This window comes from Leuresthes tenuis, unplaced genomic scaffold (assembly GCF_036924035.1).
Source record: "Leuresthes tenuis unplaced genomic scaffold, fLeuTen1.0.hap1 SCAF_20, whole genome shotgun sequence".
Classification (NCBI taxonomy): Eukaryota; Metazoa; Chordata; class Actinopteri; order Atheriniformes; family Atherinopsidae; genus Leuresthes; species Leuresthes tenuis.
Genome location: NW_027325374.1, coordinates 1595507 through 1616875, shown reverse-complemented (window position 1 = coordinate 1616875; position 21369 = coordinate 1595507). Strand labels below are relative to the sequence as shown.

The 21369-nt window shown below is 45.5% G+C and overlaps 1 protein-coding gene across 3 annotated transcripts in view; it reads left to right on the top strand.

Moving 5' to 3' along the window:
• The window catches only part of grid1b (glutamate receptor, ionotropic, delta 1b), a 595515-nt gene that overhangs the window by 485976 nt on the left and 88170 nt on the right, over window positions 1–21369 (top strand). For all 3 annotated transcript variants that reach the window (XM_072373293.1, XM_072373292.1, XM_072373294.1), the window contains exons 5-6: window positions 9118–9171; window positions 20444–20617. In XM_072373293.1, the coding sequence (XP_072229394.1) occupies window positions 9118–9171; window positions 20444–20617 (228 nt within the window). The remainder of the gene's footprint in view (window positions 1–9117; window positions 9172–20443; window positions 20618–21369) is intronic.

Sequence of the window (21369 nt, the reverse complement as noted above, 5' to 3'; positions counted from 1 at the left end):
CCGGACACACTTCAGGGAAACTGGGAATATCAGAGAGCAGCGCCATTCGCTCCTCCTGCAGGAACATCAGCATGATGCTCAGCACGGCTGATTCTCAGTGAAAGTCACATAACAGAGTTATGATGTGGGCAAGAAATCACTAACCACTGGACTGGAGCATAAGACTGAACAGATCCAAAATCATAAGCTGTAAAATCAGTCTTCACTCTACTGTGCATGCAGGACAGTTTGACATTTCAAAGCACAAAGCCAAGGTACGTGAATTGATTTTAAGGAAATCTTTGTTTCGAAGGCTTCTGCCTCTTTGCTTTTATTTCTGCTCCTGAGTCTAATAATCAGCCAAATGAATTTCATGACTTTTATTTTAACTTCAGTGGATAAGAATTAAAGCCTTTGGTTCAGTCCAGCCTTGTAGTGCCAGAAGTCTAAAGGCTTTGCAGATTCCAGGAGGGATAAGCGGTGGTCCCACTGTTTCGGTTGAACTGACACCAGCTCCTGGTTCTCGGCTGTCTTCACATCCGATGTGAACTCTTTCCTTGTGAAGAGCTGCTTTAGTACAGCTCTTTTTGGCGCTGAGATGGAGGATGAGGAGGCCAAAGCAAGCAGGAGAGGCATCTTGACTCGTTCTGACAGAATCAACGTGATCTCGAGTAATTCTCTGAGTCTCAGTGGCCTGAATGGAGGTCATTTTGTGGCTGTTAAACGCAGAGCTCCCTTAAGTGCTGAGAAAATGCTGCTCAGGACTGTGGCTGCGTGCTTTCCAAGCGTGTTGCTGCACTGGAAAACATGGGAAGATGAGGTCATTGTTGAGAAGAAAGGTCACTCAACGTCCGTTGTGTGGCGGTGGTTTGGGTATCTCCAAAGTGAGCAAGTTAAGCGATGCCCTCAAAAACCGGCAACCCAACAAATCTGTTTAAGCATTTCAAGAATTATCACCCGAGTGATGATACAGAAAGCATGAAAATGGGAGCACAGCCTGCTCAGTAGACTGAGCAGTTCAGCCACTACTGATGCTGCAGCCAAAACAACCAAAACAGCGAGCAATCCGGTCATCTTTTGCCATCACAGCGCCGTACGAGCAGCATCTTTGTGCCTGATGATGCCTTTAAACACAAAGAGATGGATTTAAGTGCTGGACCTGAGGTACGACTGTCCCCACAGAAAACATTTGTCTCAAACAGCGATTAGACGAACAACGAGGAAAGCTGGAGGGAGAAATTACTTTATTTTGTGTCTTATGTCTAAGACGTGCCTCCAAACAGTTATTTTGTACTTTTCTACATTCGTTGCACTGGAAAAACGTTTCTATGTTCATCTGATTTAATTTGCAATAGGTCGCGATAGCGCGCATTCACTCATATGTTTCCATTATTCTGAACAGATCAACCGGGCCTCATGTGTCTAAAGCAGGCAGATTTCACCAGAACAAGCCAGAATCTCATATTTCAGACTGGATTATGATCATATAATGGTTGACCTTCAATTTGACCTTCAACTCTCAGCACATTAACTCATATGTCTCTGTGTGGACGGGCAGCAGCTTGGCACCCATCAAAATTTCTTCTGAAATTTTCTAGTTTGCTTTGTTATTTACTTTGTATGTTGATAAAATGCTTAATTAATCTCTAGTTTCTTTAGTTTTCAGGACAGACGCTTTAAAACTGGCTGTATTTTTTTAAAAATCAAGATCGGACGATGTGAAAAAACGTATCGCGATGATTTTTTTTGCCATATTTCGCCCAAACCTGAAGACCTGTTTGCGTGTATTAGTTTCATTCTGGGTGTGGTTTCTCCGGCTCAGTTTTAACTCTCAGTTTTAACGGCATCAAATTCAAATAGTTTTGTTTTCTGAGAGAGCTAAACAGGAAGAGAAGGCCAGAGCAAGAGTATCTGTTCCGTGTTCCTATCGGAGCAGCAACTAGCTTGACACATATATTTTCTTTTCATTTTCAAAGTCATGATTTTCCCCATCCTCCCGGGTCTGATCCCAGTCAGTTCCATTAGTGTGGTGTTAAAAGCAGCCTGTCCCCGGTGTAGCACGCCCTCACCACCTGTTAATGCTTGTTGTCAGGACTATTAAACCCACAGAGGTGGTGGCGAAGGCACTGGAGCGTATTATAAACCAGCTAACTCCCTGATCCCTCCTCCGGTGGACCCCTCACATCCCAGAGAACTGCTGCTCGCTGCAGAAATGAAGTGGAGTTAAAAGAAAAGTTTTCTGCATAATATTTCTCTCTTCTTCTTCCAAGTGTTTTGCCAAACATGTCTTTGGCCTTCGTATTATAAGTTTTCTCCTCCTTAAAAGATTTCTACCATTTCGTGGCTGCAGCACCTTCCAATCATCGATATGTTGAAGCGTCCTTGGGTACGACACCGAGTGCCTACCGATGTGTATGAGAGCCGCCTGCAGTTTAAAAGCTCTTTATAAGTAGAGTCTGTTTACCATCCACCACAGATTGCGCTCCATGTCAACAAATCCCTTGAAAAGACCAAAGTAAACATGTTTTCTCATCACTGTCTGACTTCCATAATCCGTTCGGGGCTCTCAGCAACGAGCCTGCTGTTTCACGCTGATCATGTGACTCTCTTCGCTTCCCGGGTCCTGCCTGATCTTCCACTGTTAAGAAGGGAAACCGAACAGGTCCAGAACGTAACGGCCTCTCATCACTCAATATTTAGCAGAGTTACCCTGATTCTGTCTCACAGCTTTGATCCACTGGATGTCAGCCAGCCGGATCGATACCTCATCAGCGCCTTGCAAGGTTGAGCCACTCTTGGTGGAATCTAGCAAACAGTAGAAAGAGCTTCAGAGTGAAAAATACAGCACAATGTCTCCATCCCCTGAGCCCCAGCAGACCCTTTTTTCTTCTTCTATGTTTGCTTTCAGCCTGTGGGCAGCGTCTGTATCTGTGCTGGGAATAAACCCGCCTGCTAGGTTATGAATGTGGCATTTTTACACAACATTTCAACTCTTTTTAACTTATTTACTCTTATTTGCTCATTCGTTGCCGATGTGGCATCTCTCTGTGGGGTTATCTTCGTGATAAAAGTTTAATTTCTACCTTCGGTTAAAATGTTGTGATGCGGGTCAGACACAGACGGGAATCATTTTTAAATCAGCTTCTTCAATGATCCTGCCAACCCCGAAGTGCTTATTTACAACCCAGACAAACGGCAGTTGGTTGTAAACCTGCAAATAAATTCAGAATGTTTTTAATGAGTTAAAGTGCAGGATAAAGTTCTGGTTCTGTTCTGGATGTAGAGATCTGCAGCGGCTGAGCTGACCGCAGACTGCTGATGCATCACCTTTTCTGCTCGATTATCTGTTCCACAACCGACTCTGTGTGGATCTCGGGGCACCTGAGTGGTACCTGAGTGGATCTCAGGGCACCTGAGTGGATCTCAGGGTACCTGAGTGGTACCTGAGTGGATCTCAGGGCACCTGAGTGGTACCTGAGTGGATCTCAGGGCACCTGAGTGGATCTCAGGGTACCTGAGTGGCACCTGTGTGGATCTCAGGGTACCTGTGTGGATCTCAGGGTACCTGAGTGGCACCTGAGTGAATCTCAGGGCACCTGAGTGGCACCTGAGTGGATCTCGGGGTACCTGTGTGGATCTCAGGGTACCTGAGTGGCACCTGTGTGGATCTCAGGGTACCTGTGTGGATCTCAGGGTACCTGTGTGGATCTCAGGGTACCTGAGTGGCACCTGAGTGAATCTCAGGGCACCTGAGTGCCACCTGAGTGGATCTCAGGGCACCTGAGTGGTACCTGTGTGGATCTCAGGGTACCTGTGTGGATCTCAGGGTACCTGTGTGGATCTCAGGGTACCTGAGTGGTACCTGAGTGGATCTCAGGGTACCTGAGTGGCACCTGTGTGGATCTCAGGGTACCTGAGTGGTACCTGAGTGGATCTCAGGGCACCTGAGTGGTACCTGAGTGGATCTCAGGGCACCTGAGTGGTACCTGTGTGGATCTCAGGGTACCTGAGTGGCACCTGTGTGGATCTCAGGGTACCTGAGTGGTACCTGTGTGGATCTCAGGGTACCTGTGTGGATCTCAGGGTACCTGAGTGGCACCTGAGTGAATCTCAGGGCACCTGAGTGGCACCTGAGTGGATCTCAGGGCACCTGAGTGGTACCTGTGTGGATCTCAGGGTACCTGTGTGGATCTCAGGGTACCTGTGTGGATCTCAGGGCACCTGAGTGGTACCTGAGTGAATCTCAGGGCACCTGAGTGGCACCTGAGTGGATCTCAGGGCACCTGAGTGGTACCTGTGTGGATCTCAGGGTACCTGAGTGGATCTCAGGGTACCTGAGTGGTACCTGTGTGGATCTCAGGGTACCTGAGTGGATCTCAGGGTACCTGAGTGGTACCTGTGTGGATCTCAGGGTACTTGAGTGAATCTCAGGGCACCTTAGTGGTACCTGAGTAGATCTCAGGGTTCAGATTCAGCCCTCTCACCTCAAAGTTTGGTTTGAACATAGAAAACATTGCACATAAATGCATCTGTTAGCACATTTCCTCCATGTTTCCACATATTTCCACCAGTCGTGTGAAATGTTTGAGTCACATGGAAACTGCTGGAGGTGTCACAGTTTCTGAAAAGGCTTCACTCACATTGAACCCTGCAAAAGCAACCGTCACCTATCTTTCCAAGGGGGCAGGTGTGCCCACCTCAGCCCAGATCCTGCTCCCACCAAACAGCAGCGACAGACACCAGTTGGACGCTCCAACACCAAACCTCTCCTCTGATATTCAACTCCTGCGTGTTTAAAACTGTAAACAACACACAACTATGGCATCTACTGAGAATACAGATGCACCGCAGAGGAGGAACCCTCCCCGCTAAACGCACCTCTGAGATGAGGAAGGAGACGGCTGGCAGAGCCAACACATGGCTGTAAACAACAAAATCCTCCAAAACTGGCTTTGGAACAGTTTTATGGCTCAGCAAATGCATTAAACACATTTAATGGACCAAGGGGAGGCACTCAGAGCTTTTAGGTAAGAAATGCTGAGTGAAAGCAGAACTTTATTAGTTATCCAGATAGTTTTATTAAACAAATCCTACAAAAACAGATAAAAATAGAAGTAAAAATAAAGTGAAGTAGTGCTTGGATGTATTCTGTGAAAAAACATCCAATTATGACTGAGTTTAAAACACTGGTGGGATAAAGGTCCGTCTGCTCGGAGCAGCAGAAAAAGACTCACTTGGGTTTTTCATGCTGCTAATAACGATGTTCTGCCTGTTCTATGTGGGAAATAAATAACACTCGATACATTTCACCTTCTGTTCAGCCTGAGCTTCGTCTTGCTTCCACAGCACTGGTTGCACATGCATGTTCCTGGAGGGCTGCAGAACAGCAGGGAGGAGCATCTCCTCACTGGAATCACAGTAAAAAGAGTTAATAATCACATCTGAGATGAGGGCTGAAGCTCTGCCTGTTGTCTCAGGTGAACTCTGTGTGTGGCTGATGTAAAACCTACAGTCCACCCAGGCCCAGGAAAGGTTATGGTGACAGGTGTAATATTTCCCGCTCGGTGATGCCATGTGGCCTTTCCAATAGGTTAACCCCATCACTGAGGTCTTCATCAGTTCACATTCAGCGCCGCCGCTACCTTTTCTCTCACGGTCCTCATCGCAGGTCTCCGTGTCTCGGTTTTCTCACAGCAGTTAGTCGAGAAACTGATGTTTCTGTGCTCTCAGTCCTGAGTTCTTTGTGAGAAAACACTTCACTTCAGTGTGGAGAGAGTGAAGAGGCCCGCTGATAAGACATGTTACACCGGCTCTGACATCTTTTGTGTTTACTCTTACAAGTTACCGAGGGGGAAAAACACCTTTCGGCGTTTGCTTTATGTTTTCTTCTTCTCTCACAGCCCAAAGCAGTACAAACGATGCCTGTGAGCAGTCAAAGAGGAACATGAAGCCAAACAGATTTAGTTTCCTATCACTGCTTTTATGAGCTACTCTCATTTAATTGCGGGTGCTCTAAATAACTGCAGCCTTGCATCACAGTTAAAGCCTGTTAAAGTTCTGATTTTCCAACACGCTGCTTAAATCTTCCCCCGGTTGTTGATCCATCCAGCATTTGTTCCTCCCTCCTGATCGTCTCCATTCGAGGACAGACAGGAGTTGCTGTTCCTCCTGATCTGCATTTCAGCCCCTCGTTTTAACCCACACTTTTCTTTTTTATGCTGGATTCTTTCAGCTCAGAGGAGCTTTTATTTTTAAAATGTGCAGTTTTTATTCTTTCTCTTCTTCACTCTGTTTTACATTCGGTAACATTGTCCCTCCTTTTATTGACTCTTTTATTGTCATTTCCATTCGGCTTCGATGGAAACAGAATCCTTGTTTTTAAATCAAATTAATTAGGGTGCATCTGCATCATTTACAGGTTTATACATGTTTATTTGATGCTCAATGGCCTCTTAAATCAGCCTGAAATATGGCTGAAATGGTTCTTTTAGCTGAATTTATGTTAGCTCATTTCTTTTGCAGCATGATGCAGACTTTGACTGAAAATAGCAGATGCTCGTTGTGCCATTTTCACGTACTTGATTCTGATTAAGAAACGCACGGTAGCGGCTAATGAGGAGGGAAGGATGTGTCCTTATGCAACTCCAGAGATGGTGAGACGTCCTGGCTTCACAGCATCGTTTGAACTAAATGTGACAGGACACAACTGCATCATTTAACCGCTGTTTAGCAGCAACTCAACACTTTATTTCATGTTAGCATTCCTCTCAGATTAGCTTTGCATCTGTTTGTAACAGGAGGAATTCACTTCACGTTAGCATGTCAGGCCCTCTTCACACCAGTATCAGAGCCAGTATGTACAGGCCTCCTCTGGCCTCTATCCTCTCTCCTCTGGTTGTGTTTCAGGCTTGAGGTCAGAGTGAGGACTGAGGAAGTAAAATGGGTGAAATTAGATGAAGCTTGTGTCACATTCTGCCATTAATCAGCACAGAATGTATCGGCTGAGTGTCAGGCTCTGTCCACAGCTGGAAACAAACATCTGTCTGTGAGGCAGGGAAGGTCAGGAGGGTTTTTTACTCTTGCTTTTTGCCCCAGCTGGTCTTGTTTTTCTTCATCATGACTATGGAGGCCAGTCTCAGGGCAGCAGTTTTTATTGCCTTTATGATTTTTCCAGTTCTTCCTCATTGTTAAACCCTGAAGGATGTTGGAAACATTTTTAAGTGTGTATTTCCTCTATAAGTAAAGAAGTGTTTCTGTCAATCTATTCGTATCAGTAACAGTATTTTTATCTGTTAATTCTACAGTATAACGTCACATTTAGGGGTGGGGGGGGTGGGTTCCGATTCTTAGATGCGTCGCTATGAACGATTCCGAATCGATTCACAAACGTCCAAATTTCGATTATTTAAATAAAGTCATACAGACGGCTCTAAAGTGCAGAACTAGAAGCGCGGTTCGCTCCGGGACACTGTGGGGAGCATCAGGAGCGGACACGTGCACGTGGAAAACAAACTGAGCGGGTTAGATGCGAACAGCTCCTTCCAGTTGAAAAGCAGATGAGTGGAAACACTTCGGCGGAAGTTAAGTGGACAAGAGCCACGTTATTATGACGTTTTCAGTTGCAGTGCAGGGAAATATGATCCTCCGTGAACACGTTGTATTTTATTTTGAAAGTTAACCGGATGTTTTGTTTTTGCGCGCGACTTCCTGTCCCGAACGATCTGCGTTGTGCTTCGGCGTCCGGCAAAAATAAGAGCTCTGTGGTTGTGTCCGAAATCACTTCCTCAGTCCCAGCTCCCGACATCTTTCGGACACTTTCGGACGCTACTCTCGGCGCCGGTAATGACGTCATCGCTGTCGCACAATTAAAACGTACCACATTAACGTCATCTCACACAATCTTGTCCGTTTACTTCAGCGTTTTTTTGTTAAATTAGAGACTTTTGATTACTGTCCTGTAATTTTTTTCTTTTTCTTTTTTGTATTATTTTTTTTCCTATTTTTTTTTCTATTTCAGCATATTTTCATATTTTATTCTCTTTTGCTCTTTAGTAACAGCAGGTTACAGTGCAACCTATGTTTAAGATGTTTAATTATATGCTGTTAGTTTCTTTAACAATGAAAGTAGGAAGCCATTTAAATCGCCTTGTTTTGAAATGTGTAATCAGATAAAAATGGAATAAACTGGCATCTGACTGTTGTGCTGCTCCACAGCTCATGAATCTGTGTCCCGCCTGTCATCCAACGGCGAACTACGAGCAATTCACCAGGAAAAAAAACAACTTTTACTCGCTCCCAACCGGCTGCGGAGGCGAAACGTTGCATGATGGGATATGTTGCTCCGGTTTGTGACCATCGGATGCTCACATTTCACAGTGAATTGTGGGATACATTCAGAGCACTACATAGTGAACATTAATAATCACTAAACATTCGGACACCGCTACAATCAGGCGTGGTCACTATATAGTGGTCAGGGAGTGATTTCGGACGCAGCCCACATCTGCGGTGGAACTTAGGGGTTAACTCCACCCGACATAACTCTCCAGTTTGCACACATTTCCATTAGGTTGATAAAATAGAATGAAAATCAATTCAACTCTTGCACTAATATACATAAATTAAAGACCCATCGATAATCGTTTTATAATCGATTCATAATCGAATCGTGAGGTGATGCCCAAAGATTGTCTCCCCTGGTCACATTTAAGCAGATTTTTGTTTGTTCCTCTGTAACCGAGCGCAGAGTGACCTTCTGACCTTATCAGCTCTGCTGTGTGCTATCAGCTGCTCTGCTGTCATCTGTCGGAGGCTTTCAGGATTATCACACAGCGGCAGCAGATCAGGACAGCTCCAGGCTCTTTGATAAGTGCTCCCTGTTCACTCAGCTCTCCCTGAAAAAAACACATTTTGGCAGGACGTCCAATCATGGCTGAGCAGTTTGTGGGGAAGTGAACTGTGAACCTTTCAGACTCGTGTGTCACAATCAGCTGGGAGAAAGACAGCAAAGCAGGCATTCTTTGGTACAACACCTCTTAGACAACACGGGACATCCAGAGCCGCTGAGGTCAAGCAGGACGGAACGTTGCTTCAGCTGTGTTATTAACCTCCTCTTTGTCTGTCTTTGTGTTTCTGCAGGCAGTGGAAACAAATCTGGCCTCCAAGGACAGTCACTGGGTGTTTGTGAATGAGGTAAGATGCAACATTCACACAAAGGGACACGAAACGGAGCAAATGCAGCAGGTTTGTCATGTCTGCGTCATGATCCGAGATGGAAGAAAAGGTTCAGCTTTAAGAAACTCAGCACTCACAGAGACTGGCTCCTCTTAGAAGTCTGAAGTTCATACAATGCCTGAAATCATCCATAAAGCTTCTGTTCTGAATGCTTCGGGCAGAGAAAAACTTCCACATCCTGGAGCTCATTGAAAAAACCTTTGAGTTGGAGCTAATTCAAGGCTGCATTTAATAATATTATGGTAAATGGTTCTGTTCTCTGCTGTAATACTTTATAGATACGAGTATTTTTAAAAATGTAAACTGATTAATCTGTTTTGAGTCACTGGAGAGACTCATCATTGTCATAAAGAGGCCCAATGCCCAGGTTAGGGGACGGCTTCAGAGTGGCCACTAAAACAGATCTGATTCACGCTGTGAGGCGTGGACACATTCATGTTTAAAGCTTTCCAGGGACGCCACAAAGTCAACAAATGGTGCTGTGGGAGAGCTGGTGTCTCATTAAAGAGGGTCAAAGGTCAGCATGGACTCGGGATGACAGCCTCTCCTGAGCACGGAAATGTGCCCGTCAGATGGTTCATGGAGATGCAGTAAAATGTGGCCAAATCAAACTTTAATGGCCACAGAGCGGCTCTGTAAAATATTCTCTTGATTTGATTTTAAACAGGATTATATGGGTTTTATCTTATTAATTATAATTTGATTGTCACTCAGAGCCAGAAGCTGGTGTTTTAATTATAAGTGACTTTTTGCTGAGCTAAAAGAAATTAAATCACTTTTAGCCATTTGATTTTATCTGTTTAAATGTAGTTAACTATTATTATTATTATAACTGAGAACGTGATCAGCCATAAAGTGACGATCAGCCACATTTTCACCACTTTCCTCTGAAATAAAACAACGTAAAAACGTGCTTTTAATCCAGGACACACAAAGCCAAAGTTTAAGGAGTCGTGCTGCTGCGAGCCGCTGGTTTCCAGGTGATCAAGATGTCCGTCTTCAGCATTGTGCAAACTGCCAGATCTGTGATATTCTGCAGTCTTTAACTGTTTCAGGAAGATCTGTTTCTGTTTCTGTATTTATCAGACGCTTTTATCCAAAGCCACTTACAAATGAAGATATAACAGCTTTATAAAAGCTAACAATAAGCTACATAGAAGGAACCCAGGAGTCCGACTCTGTCAGAGGGGACAGAGTAGAGATAGGGTGCAGGCATAGAAGGAAGAGCAGAAAGATAAAGTGCAGAGATAGAGGGGGGAGGGAAGTACAAGGTAAGTGCTGGGATAGGAGATGCTCTCTGAAGAGCTGGGTTTTCAGGAGCTTCTTGAAGATAGACAGGGACGCCCCTGTTCTGGTAGCGCTCGGTAGGTCATTCCACCATCGTGGGACGACACATGAACAGAGTTTGGATTGTCTTAGGCGTGGTGTAGGAGCTGCTAGACGACAATCCTGGGACCAACGGAGGGACCCAGTTGGGACAGAAGCCTTTGCAAGAGCATTCAAGTAGATGGAGCCGTTCCATTAAGCTCTTTGTAGCTAACATCAGATTTTACCAGTAATTTTGCTTTAGTTTAATCAGGTGGGACCGAGTTGTGACATAAGCCTTTGCAAGAGCAAAGTTCTGATTGTCCCAAAGACTCGTTGAGATGATGCTTTCCTTCATCTTTCCTTCATCTGTGTTTCATCTCAGAGTCAGACGTCTGTTTGAGTCGTGCACATAACCCTGTATGAAGGGAGCACTTCCTCACCATCATACTGACACTGACAGCAAACAGCAGTTTGACATCATCTGAACCTGAAGGAAACGTTGACACCAACAAGCTGCCTCAACCACCGAAGGACTGAGCTTTGCAGGAGTTTCCTCCCCACATCAGCAGCCGCTCCGGTGTGCAGTTTGTAGCTGCTGCAGCGATGGCAACAAAGGAGTCTGTGCAGCGAACAAAAGAAGAAGAAGAAGAAGAAGGAAAGTGTCTTCCTGTGAGTTTGTTCCGATGGAAAACATTTCCAGCTGGGACAGAAACTCAAGCTGAGCATCCTCAGCTGCTGGAGTCCAGGGTCGACCTCTGTGGGAGATAAAGCTGTGAAGAGTGGGGGTGACGGAGAAAATGACCCCCGAAGAGTCACCCCGTGCCCTTTGATTACAGGGTTGCTTTCTGTTTCAGTCGCTCTGCTGTCAGCGTCAACATCCAGGCACCCAGCCAGTTAACTGAGTGTTAATGGTTTAATTCAGGAGGAGACGGGGGGGCTGTCATCTGCTGAAGGCTGGACACAAATCCCTCAGCTTGCTTCCCCTGCCAGAATTTATCTTTCTGTTGTTTTTCTTCTCATCAGCTGAAGCAGAAAGTGTTAGACTTAATGAGTCCAGAGTCTGTCCACAGAAGCTTTGAGCTCGGCTGCATCCTTTGATAAACCGGCTCTGAAGCTGCCTTTTGTCAGAATGCTTCTCTTCTCACCTTCACCTCTTCCAGCTCTATCGGTTCATCTAAAAGGGAAATGGCTGCAGTGTTCTCAGAGTTTCCAGCTGTGCTTCACATTTTTACACACCCACAGATTCTTAATATAAACCAAAAAGGCCTTTAACGGAGTTCAGCTCTCACATCTCAAATCCTGGAGACATTCTCCAAAGTGTCTGAGTATGTTTGAACTTCGCTGGAACAGCCTGAAGATCTGCAAACTCCAAACAAAGCGAGTGTCAGGGTCACGGAGGTGTCTTCTGTCTGGATCTGATCGGGATGAACCGTGCAGAACAGCATGGAAACCTCTGAGGACCTTTCAGGGCTGAAGGTTCTGTGCTGGTTCTGCTTTCCAGGGACACAAAACTGGGCCTTGATGCAGAAAACAGTTAATTTACCCCTCATTTTCAGAGGATATGTGATTCCAGATGTTCTTTAAAACATCTGTAAAGGCCCGACTCAGTCCTGTCACACTGGGTAAAGTCACCACCTGAATATTGATGGCTGAAGGTCTGAGTAAAACTTTACTGTGGATCGTAACACGCAGCGGCCCAAATGACCGGTGAGTCGCTGTTTATGGGGTCAGTGCATTGATGAATAAGGATGTAAACTACAGCTTTACTGCTTGGCTAAACTACACAAGTGTGACACAATAATTCTGCTTCAGAAAATATGAGGCATAAGAACCTTTTAGGCCTTGAGCCACACATCATTTCTTTGTATTCTTCCAGTAAAACAGGAAGCAGCTGCAGAGATTCACTGAAACATGTTCAAACATGAACATAAACCCAGAATCTGAGGCAGAAACAGAGTTTTTTTCTCAGTTCTCAGCAGCTTTAAAGTGAATCTCTGGTCTGAGCTCCTTTATTCTCCAACACAGCCTGAACCCTCTGAGACCAGCTTTCTGTCATTCCTTTAAGGAGTCTTCAGGAATAGTTCTCCAGGCTTCTTGAAGGACATCCCAAAGCTCTTCTTTGGATGTGGGCTGCCTTTTGTTCCGTTCTCTGTCAGATGATCCCACACTGCTTCAATAATGTTGAGGTCCGGGCTCTGGGGAGGATTCATCCCTCCATAAGACCTGTTGCCACTGATTTTCAGTCCACTTCTTGTGTCATTTGGCACAGCTCAGCCTTTTCTCCCTGTTTCCCTTCCTTAAGAACGGCTTCTTGACAGCCACCCTTCCATGGAGCCCATTTCTGATGAGGCTTGGGCCAACAGTAGATGGATCAGCTGAAGGTCCAGATGCATCTCTCAGGTCCTGTCAGGTCACAGCTGGATTTTTTCCTCTTTCTTAAGGACATCACTTTCAGATCCTGTTCATCTGCTGGAGATAGTTTTTTAGGCCTGACACTTCTTCTTTTGTCCTCCACTTGTCCAGTTTCCTCAAATGTTTTAAGGACACACTGCACACCATGCTGAGATATGCCAAGTTTTCAGCTAATAGCTCTTTGGGAATCACCTTGTTGCTGCAGAAATCCTATTTTCTGTCTGTCAAACTGTGTTTTCTTTGCTGTTTTTCATAGATGCAACTAAAGAAATGGGAACAAATGATGTGTCTTTGTGACAGGCTGCTGGTAACAAAGTGCCTAAAGATCCAGTTTAAAATAGCTTCTTTGCTAAGTTGTCTGTTCTGTGTCGACACAACACTGGTTCATCCCTTGAGTTAGGAGCCTTTTTTCTGCCTGAATGGGTCACAGGTCAGAGTTAAGTGGCTGAACAAAGAAAAAACACTGAAAATGTTCAGGAACAAGGACAGAAGATGAGGGAAAAAGCAGAAAATGTCCAAAGAAAAACTCTGAAAGAGCTTCAGAAAGCTGCAGAAATATTGATCAGGACACTTTAAAGGTTAAAGAAAGTCTGGCTGCTTGGAGGGAAAATATAAAGAAGAAATGAGGCTCGATCAGGACTTTTACACAGTACTGAAGGTATGAGTCAAGGATAAAGTAAAGGATACACATCCTGCTCTTAGACAGTGGCATCACCTGCAGTCAAGACAACAATAAAACCTGGTACCATATTACCCCTGGTCCCTCTGGATTAGCTCCCTGTGAAATGCTGTGGGTGAGTCAGACAGCTTGTCATCCCCCAGGCTGTTTCACATGCTCCCTAAATACTCTTTCAGTCTTTATTTCCGCCCATCTTCTGCCCTCTCGGTGTGTAATGTGTCACTGAGCTCAGACAGCTAACAGGTAGCTTCTACTCCAGGGTGGCAGGGTGTCTCATTTCCATCTCCTCGTCTTTCTTTTTTGTCCTGCCTCCCGTCAGTCCTCCATCCATCCAGCATGTAGGAGTTCTGCTACACCTGTTTAGCTCAGATTGGTGATCACACCTTTAAATATTCAAATACGAAAAGGAATATTCATCAAATCTGAGTGAAGAGGGACTAAGATAACTAAGAATGCCAGGATTCTTATTCTTTAAATAATGTTTCAGCCCAAATATGGGTTAGAAATTGTAATAGATAGTTTAATAACTCATCTCTGCTGTCAGTATTGCTCTTATTCCTCCTCTGTGAGTGACACCAGCAGCACAGTCAGAAGTGTCATTTTGTGATGAGTTTAAGCGTTGGTTTGCAGGCAGTTCGGCTGCTGAGTTTCCTTTTCACTGACAGCAGTTTTAAAGGCCTGGAGGAACAGAGGGAGGCCTTCAGAGAGCATAAAAGAAAGAAAAGGAAAGAACAAATGGAGAGTGGGAGAAGCAGAAAGTCTGCTGGATGCCGTCAGGTTTGAGCTCAGATCCACACAGAGTCTGTGATAGGATGCAGGTGACCAGTTATTGCAACGTCAGCTGTTTGGTTTTTAAGCAAACCGAAGCTCATTCGTGCATTTTAAGGTTTTAAAGACGTCACACGACAGTAAGGCTCCGCTCTGAAGCAAACTCTGAAGGCCGTGGACGCAGAACTCTGCTTTAATTAAGATTTTCATTTGCATTGAGGTGTGAATAAGGTTGTTTGGAAAGTTGTTGGTTCACTCTGAAGAAGACTTGGAACTGAAGCAACTTTCAGAGGCTCGTCTGACCTGAATCCCAGATATTCCCAGAGAATAGTTCTAGTTTCCTGTTTGGGAAACTACTTCATCTACTTAACTGCAACCACTTGCAACGTAATCTATCCTGTTCCCGTCCTGTGATGCTAAACAGCCGAGTTTCTTCACTTCAAACCAGTTGACATGTGTCTGATTCCACAGTTTTGGGCTTTTCTAAAGATTCAGATCTGATTAATAAGTGGAAATCAGTAAGTGTTGCTTCGAGCTAACCGCTAACATCAGAGTGCTAACGTCTGCAGCTGTTCAGTCATAAAGGTTCAGTTAATCAGCTCGAACCTGCAGATGGAAATGTGCATTTATCACGTGGGCGTGGAAGGAAGCTATGGCCCAAACCTTTGGGACCTTTCCGAACAGGCAGTGAGATGTGGTTGTTCAGAGGGACCAAGAACATCCTCATGTCAGTACTTTTTAGCATGGAAACCTGCTGTAGATGGGTGCTGCAGGATGGAAACTGAGTGCTGTGTTGCACCTCTTGGGGCCTCTGTCACAGACAGCAGAGACATTTAAATGGAGTGGCAACTCTTTAAGGCAGCCTGCTGCGGATCAAGGAGGTCATTATGTGAGAGGATAGCTGTCGCCTGTTTGAAACGCACCCTGTCAGTTGTGCTAGATGCTAATGGAAATAGTGAGACTGGCTTACAGTTGCCAGAGGGTTGATGGAGGGTTTTCTGAGCAGAGGTTATCCTTTGGTCGGATATGTCCCGAGGCCTGACAGGCATTTATGACTCATCTCTTTCCCACCTTGTGGAGCAGCTGTAGCTCAGGAGGAGGGGCAGTCGGAGGGGTTGGTGGTTTGATCCCCAGCCTCCCGGGCCCACATGTGGAAGTATGGGCAAGGCAACGAACTCCATGTTGCCTCTGAAACGGAGCGCGAATGCAGCTGGTAGCGTGGTCATCTTAACTTCTACAAACAGATCGTATTCAGCAGTTCAGTTCAAGCCAATTAAAATCCAAGCTGGGGATTAAACCACCACCCCCCCCCGACTTTAAATCAAATGATTTATGTTTGTATTTATGTATTTAGCAGACGCTTTTATCCAAAGCGATTTACAGGTAGGCAGCTAGGGTAAGGGGGCCTTGCCTAGGGACCCCTACTGGAGGTAATACCTTTCATGCCGGGGATTTGAACCCAGGTCTCCCACATGAAAGGTGGCAATCAAACCACTACACTATCCAGATTTAAAACCCAAAGTTAACTCAGCTCAGATCGCACTGAAGCTTCTCTCTGATCCAATCCCCATCCTGAGCTGCAGAGCCAGAACCAGGACCAGGAAGGGCGGTCCAACGAGGACGTGATGACAGACATCGAGCGTTAACATCTTTGTGATAGTCATGGAGATGTTTAACCGACATGGAGCAGGAATACAGCAGCTGGGTCACTGTGGGGAGCTGAGAGAGAAAAGAGGAAGAGCCTGAAGATAACTCCGCCCATCTTCTGTCCTCTGAGGCCTCAGCATTCAAACCTCTGTGTCCCTGAGCTCAGAGAGACCAGTTAGGAGAGCAGTTAGGAGACCAGTTAGGAGAGCAGTTAGGAGACCAGTTAGGAAACCAGTTAGGAGAGCAGTTAGGAAACCAGTTAGGAGACTAGTTAGGAGACCAGTTAGGAAACCAGTTAGGAGACCAGTTAGGAAACCAGTTAGGAGAGCAGTTAGGAAACCAGTTAGGAGACTAGTTAGGAGACCAGTTAGGAAACCAGTTAGGAGACCAGTTAGGAGACCAGTTAGGAGAGCAGTTAGGAGACCAGTTAGGAGACTAGTTAGGAGACCAGTTAGGAGAGCAGTTAGGAAACCAGTTAGGAAACCAGTTAGGAGACCAGTTAGGAAACCAGTTAGGAGACCAGTTAGGAAACCAGTTAGGAGACTAGTTAGGAGACCAGTTAGGAAACCAGTTAGGAGAGCAGTTAGGAGACCAGTTAGGAGACCAGTTAGGAGACTAGTTAGGAGACCAGTTAGGAAACCAGTTAGGAGACCAGTTAGGAGACCAGTTAGGAAACCAGTTAGGAGACCAGTTAGGAGACCAGTTAGGAGACCAGTTAGGAAACCAGTTAGGAGACCAGTTAGGAAACCAGTTAGGAGACTAGTTAGGAGACCAGTTAGGAAACCAGTTAGGAGAGCAGTTAGGAGAGCAGTTAGGAGACCAGTTAGGAAACCAGTTAGGAGACCAGTTAGGAGACCAGTTAGGAGAGCGTTGCTGTAGTGAAGGTGGGAGATGACCATGGCCTGCAGCAGGAGCTGGGGGGCATGTTGGGTCAGGTATGGTCTGATCTTTCTGATGTTTAGTTTTGCAAAGCGGCTGAACGAGCAACCGAGGTAACGGGATCTTTGAAGGTTAGTCGTCATCAATCATGACACCCAAGTTTCAACCTTTGATGGAGCCAGAGATGTGTCCCTGAGCTCAGACAGGAAACCATCACACCGAGAACCGTGCAGATGTGCAAGCTCAGCACACCTTTAATGTTTAACTTACCAGCTGATACATCCCAAACATGGACCTTTTGACTCTGAGACCTTTTCCACGAAGAGATGGCAGCAAATGAAAGGAACCTTTAAAGTGTCGTCACACGTGCTTTTTCATTCTCTGACATCTGTTTCTGATGAAAATGTGTTGAACAAAACCTGAGGAAACCATTGGAAACCAGTCAGTGGAGATGAACAAACTGTAAATGTAGCTCTCTTTGAAATGCAAATCCAATCTTTGTTCACTGAAAGCAACCCCGGGTTACATCACAGATACTCGTTAAAACGGGCATCAGCATCGACACCTGAATCCATCCGGGCCTTGTTTCTCCGTCTGGCTTTTCTTCCTCCCTCCTCTTATCTTTCCCCATCACGCCTCACAACAAAAGCTGAGCTAACTGCAGGTGAAGGGAAGCTGCTCCAGCGAGGGATCGCCGGGTAAAGGTTCATGGGGAGGGACAGCATTCAGCGACTCACCTGACTGAACTGCATTGGTTGGGTCTCAGTTCGATGTGGGAATTACGGAGGAAGCTGCTGTGGTTTGTGTAACTATCAGAGTTCGTCCTACTGCAGGAACGCAGCTGATCTTTTCCTGGCATGAGGACGAACATCTGGGACGTTATTATGGAAGCTGTCGAAACAAGGAAACGTCTCTGAAGAGTTAAGGCGAGAAGCTGCTGGTTCTTTTCCTTTTCTGTTCGGTGGAGCTCCACAACGCCGTGTCACCTTGTTATAATTGGCTTTGTTCTTAGACATTATGTATTCATATTCTGTATTTTCCTAAATAATGTTCCTAGCTGGTACTTTTCCACTCTGCTGCACAATCGATGACCTTAAATGGTCCAAGACCTTAGAATGACATAAACAACTGGGTCAGACAGAACATCTCTATTGGAGCAGATAGGTCTGGTACATTAGATCCGAGCCTAAAACAGTTTATCACATCCAAAGAACACAACAAGGACAGCAGCTGGCCTGATCAGGCCTCTAAAAACTGGCCAATTATACTCTGACAAGTGTGAATACAACCTCTGTTATAACCTCTGATAACCTCTGTTATTGGGGCTCTGGCACTCCGAGTCCAGCTGCAATATACTTTACTATGTGACCACTAATAAATTATTTAATAAACGATTTCTCCTGCTTGTTCTTGGGCTTCCAATGAAAGAATCGGGCTGACAACCGCCCCTAAACTGAACCGTTTCCAAGCGTTACCTCTTGACACCAGCTCCATGCAAGCCCCACTCTCCTGCAGCAGCTCTTCTTCTGTGGTGCTTTAGCGGCACTTTCTATCAACCTTCTTGTACAATGAATAAAAATGAACAGAACCGTGTGACCCACAGTCCACACAGAAGTTAAACTCGTCTCTGAATGAGGCTGAAAACGTTGGAAATTATGCATTTGTTTAATAGTTTGTGTGAAATCCCACTAATTATTTCAACGCTGCCACCTGCTGGCTTTAATGGGAACCTGCGTAGACTTTACTTTAGTAAAAGAACGAGCGAAGTTCGAAACAGGAGCTGATTTCCAGCGGCCGCCGTTGTTGCTTCAGCTTTAAGATTCGCCCATGAAGGCGCGGCCTCTCAGAGGTCGCCGAGGTCGCCGTAACCCTGGAACACGTTGGGCTGAATGCACCTTCAGTGAAAGAGTAGATCAATAAGATCATAAAGAAACGCAGAGCTGTCTCTTTTCCTCGAGGGTCATCGACTCCAAAGGCAGAGTCTAAGTCCTCAGATGGGACGAAATGTCTTTGGATCGAGGCGTTTGAAGCAGCTTTATCTCTCAGATGCACAGAAAATGTCCTTCAGTCAACAGCAAACCTTTCCTGTGTGTTTATGCGTGACTCCGGGAGTCCCGCCCCATCAGAAAAACACGATGGCGTCGCAGTAAGAAGGACGGTGAGCCCGTGCACGTGCACGTGCACGTGGCTGCACGCAGGTCCTCTGCACAGCAGGGTTGTTCCTCCAGTTGCACTGATCTGAACACTGTGTTTTCTGCTGTTTAATGAGCTAAACGCAGGGTGCACACTTGTTTAATAACGCCTAACGGCTGTTGTATGGTGACACGTAGCAGCAGGCTATGATAAACAGTTTCTTAACCCACAGCCTCGCTGCGTCTGAATAAACTGCAGTAAAAACTGTAAAGTGTTCTCAGCCAGGGTCCCATCTTTCTTCACAGCACCATTACCTGCTCCTGGAGGCTTCTCGGAAAATAACTGCTCTCAAACATCTTATCTGCTGCTTCCCATGATTCCTATGATCAGCGCCTCACCTCCCGTTCGGCTGCTGGTGGCTGAATGGAAGTGATTACCATCAGCGCATTATCACATCCACTTCAGGCCCCGTTTTGTGCCTCTGAATGGTTTAAATTGGATTACTGCGCCTAAAGTTGACAGTCGAAGACGAGAGTTTACCTCGTGAAACGAGTCGTCATTTTACGAGACTTTTCATTAAAGGTAATTAAAATTATATTTAGGTGTAATCAGTAAAATCCTGTGAAAGCAGTGAAAATAAGATGAAAAATACATCCCAGCTGCTCTAATTAAATCATCTGAGAGCAAATCATCATATTTGAGGAGCTGTGACAGTTAAATATTTAGTATTTATTCATGGAAAAGGACTTACTCTGCAGAAATGATTCTGCAGATTCAAGGTTATGTGTTGGAAAACTCCAGCCTTGTCATCCCACATCAGTGTTCAGCATCTTTAAAGTGATTTCAGAGGCTTTGTGTGATGTAGAGCTCGTGCTTCTCTGCAGAAGCGTGCAGACGGATTCTTTATGCATCACCTGCGCCACGGCTCCTCAGCTCAGGTTTAAAGCCTTTAAAGCCTTTAGCTGGACATGTTTGTCTGTCTTACAAGAGTCTGACTGACTTGAGTTGAGTTAATTTTTAATTAAAATGAGTGAAACTTGTGAAGAAACAAACAGTTCTGGACTGTAATTATGTTTCATGTAATAAAACTTAATGAACGTAATTCTATTTGCATGTTTTTATGATGCTTTATGAGTTAGATTGAGGCTATCTATAATTACACCTCACAGGAAATAATTGTTTTTCTGCATCGCAGCAGTTAAACCTACGCATCAACGAAGGAGGCTTCTCTACAGCCGCCGTGGCTCCTCCGCTCCGTTGTTTATCTAAAAGTGAAATTAATTAGCATAAAAGCAGTATTTGTTAATAAGGGCTGGGGTGTAAAACGCTGTTTTCCTCAGCCAACACCAGAGAGTCGGCCGCTCTGAAAAGTCTCAAACTTCTCCTTCTCTTTGCCCGTGGCAGGAAATCAGCGACTCGGAGATCCTGGAGCTGACCCACAGCGCGTTGGGGCGCATGACGGTGATCCGGCAGATCTTCCCCATGTGGAGGGACAGCAGCACCCGCTGCATCAGGCAGAACCACCGGATCTCCTCGCTGCTGTGCGACCCGCAGGAGGGATACCTGCAGAACCTGGAGGTAAAACGCACTCGTCTGGTTGCTGATTGGTGGCCTCTGCCTTCGCCTCATGACATCACCTCATGACATCACCTCGTGACATCACCTCGTGACATCACCTCGTGACATCACCTCGTGACATCACCTCATGACATCACCTCATGACTTCACCACATGACTTCACCACATGACATCACCTCGTGACATCACCTCATGACATCACCTCATAACATCACCTCATGACATCACCTCATGACATCACCTCATAACATCACCTCATGACTTCACCACATGACATCACCTCATGACATCACCTCATAACATCACCTCATGACATCACCTCATGACATCACCTCATGACATCACCTCATGACATCACCTCATAACATCACCTCATGACTTCACCACATGACATCACCTCATGACATCACCTTGTGACATCACCTCATGACATCACCTCATAACATCACCTCATGACTTCACCACATGACATCACCTCATGACATCACCTCATGACATCACCTCATAACATCACCTCGTGACATCACCTCATGACATCACCTCATGACATCACCTCATAACATCACCTCATGACTTCACCACATGACATCACCTCATGACATCACCTTGTGACATCACCTCATGACATCACCTCATGACATCACCGTGTGACATCACCTCATGACATCACCTCATGACATCACCTCATGACTTCACCTCATGACATCACCTCATGACATCACCTCATGACATCACCTCGTGACATCACCTCA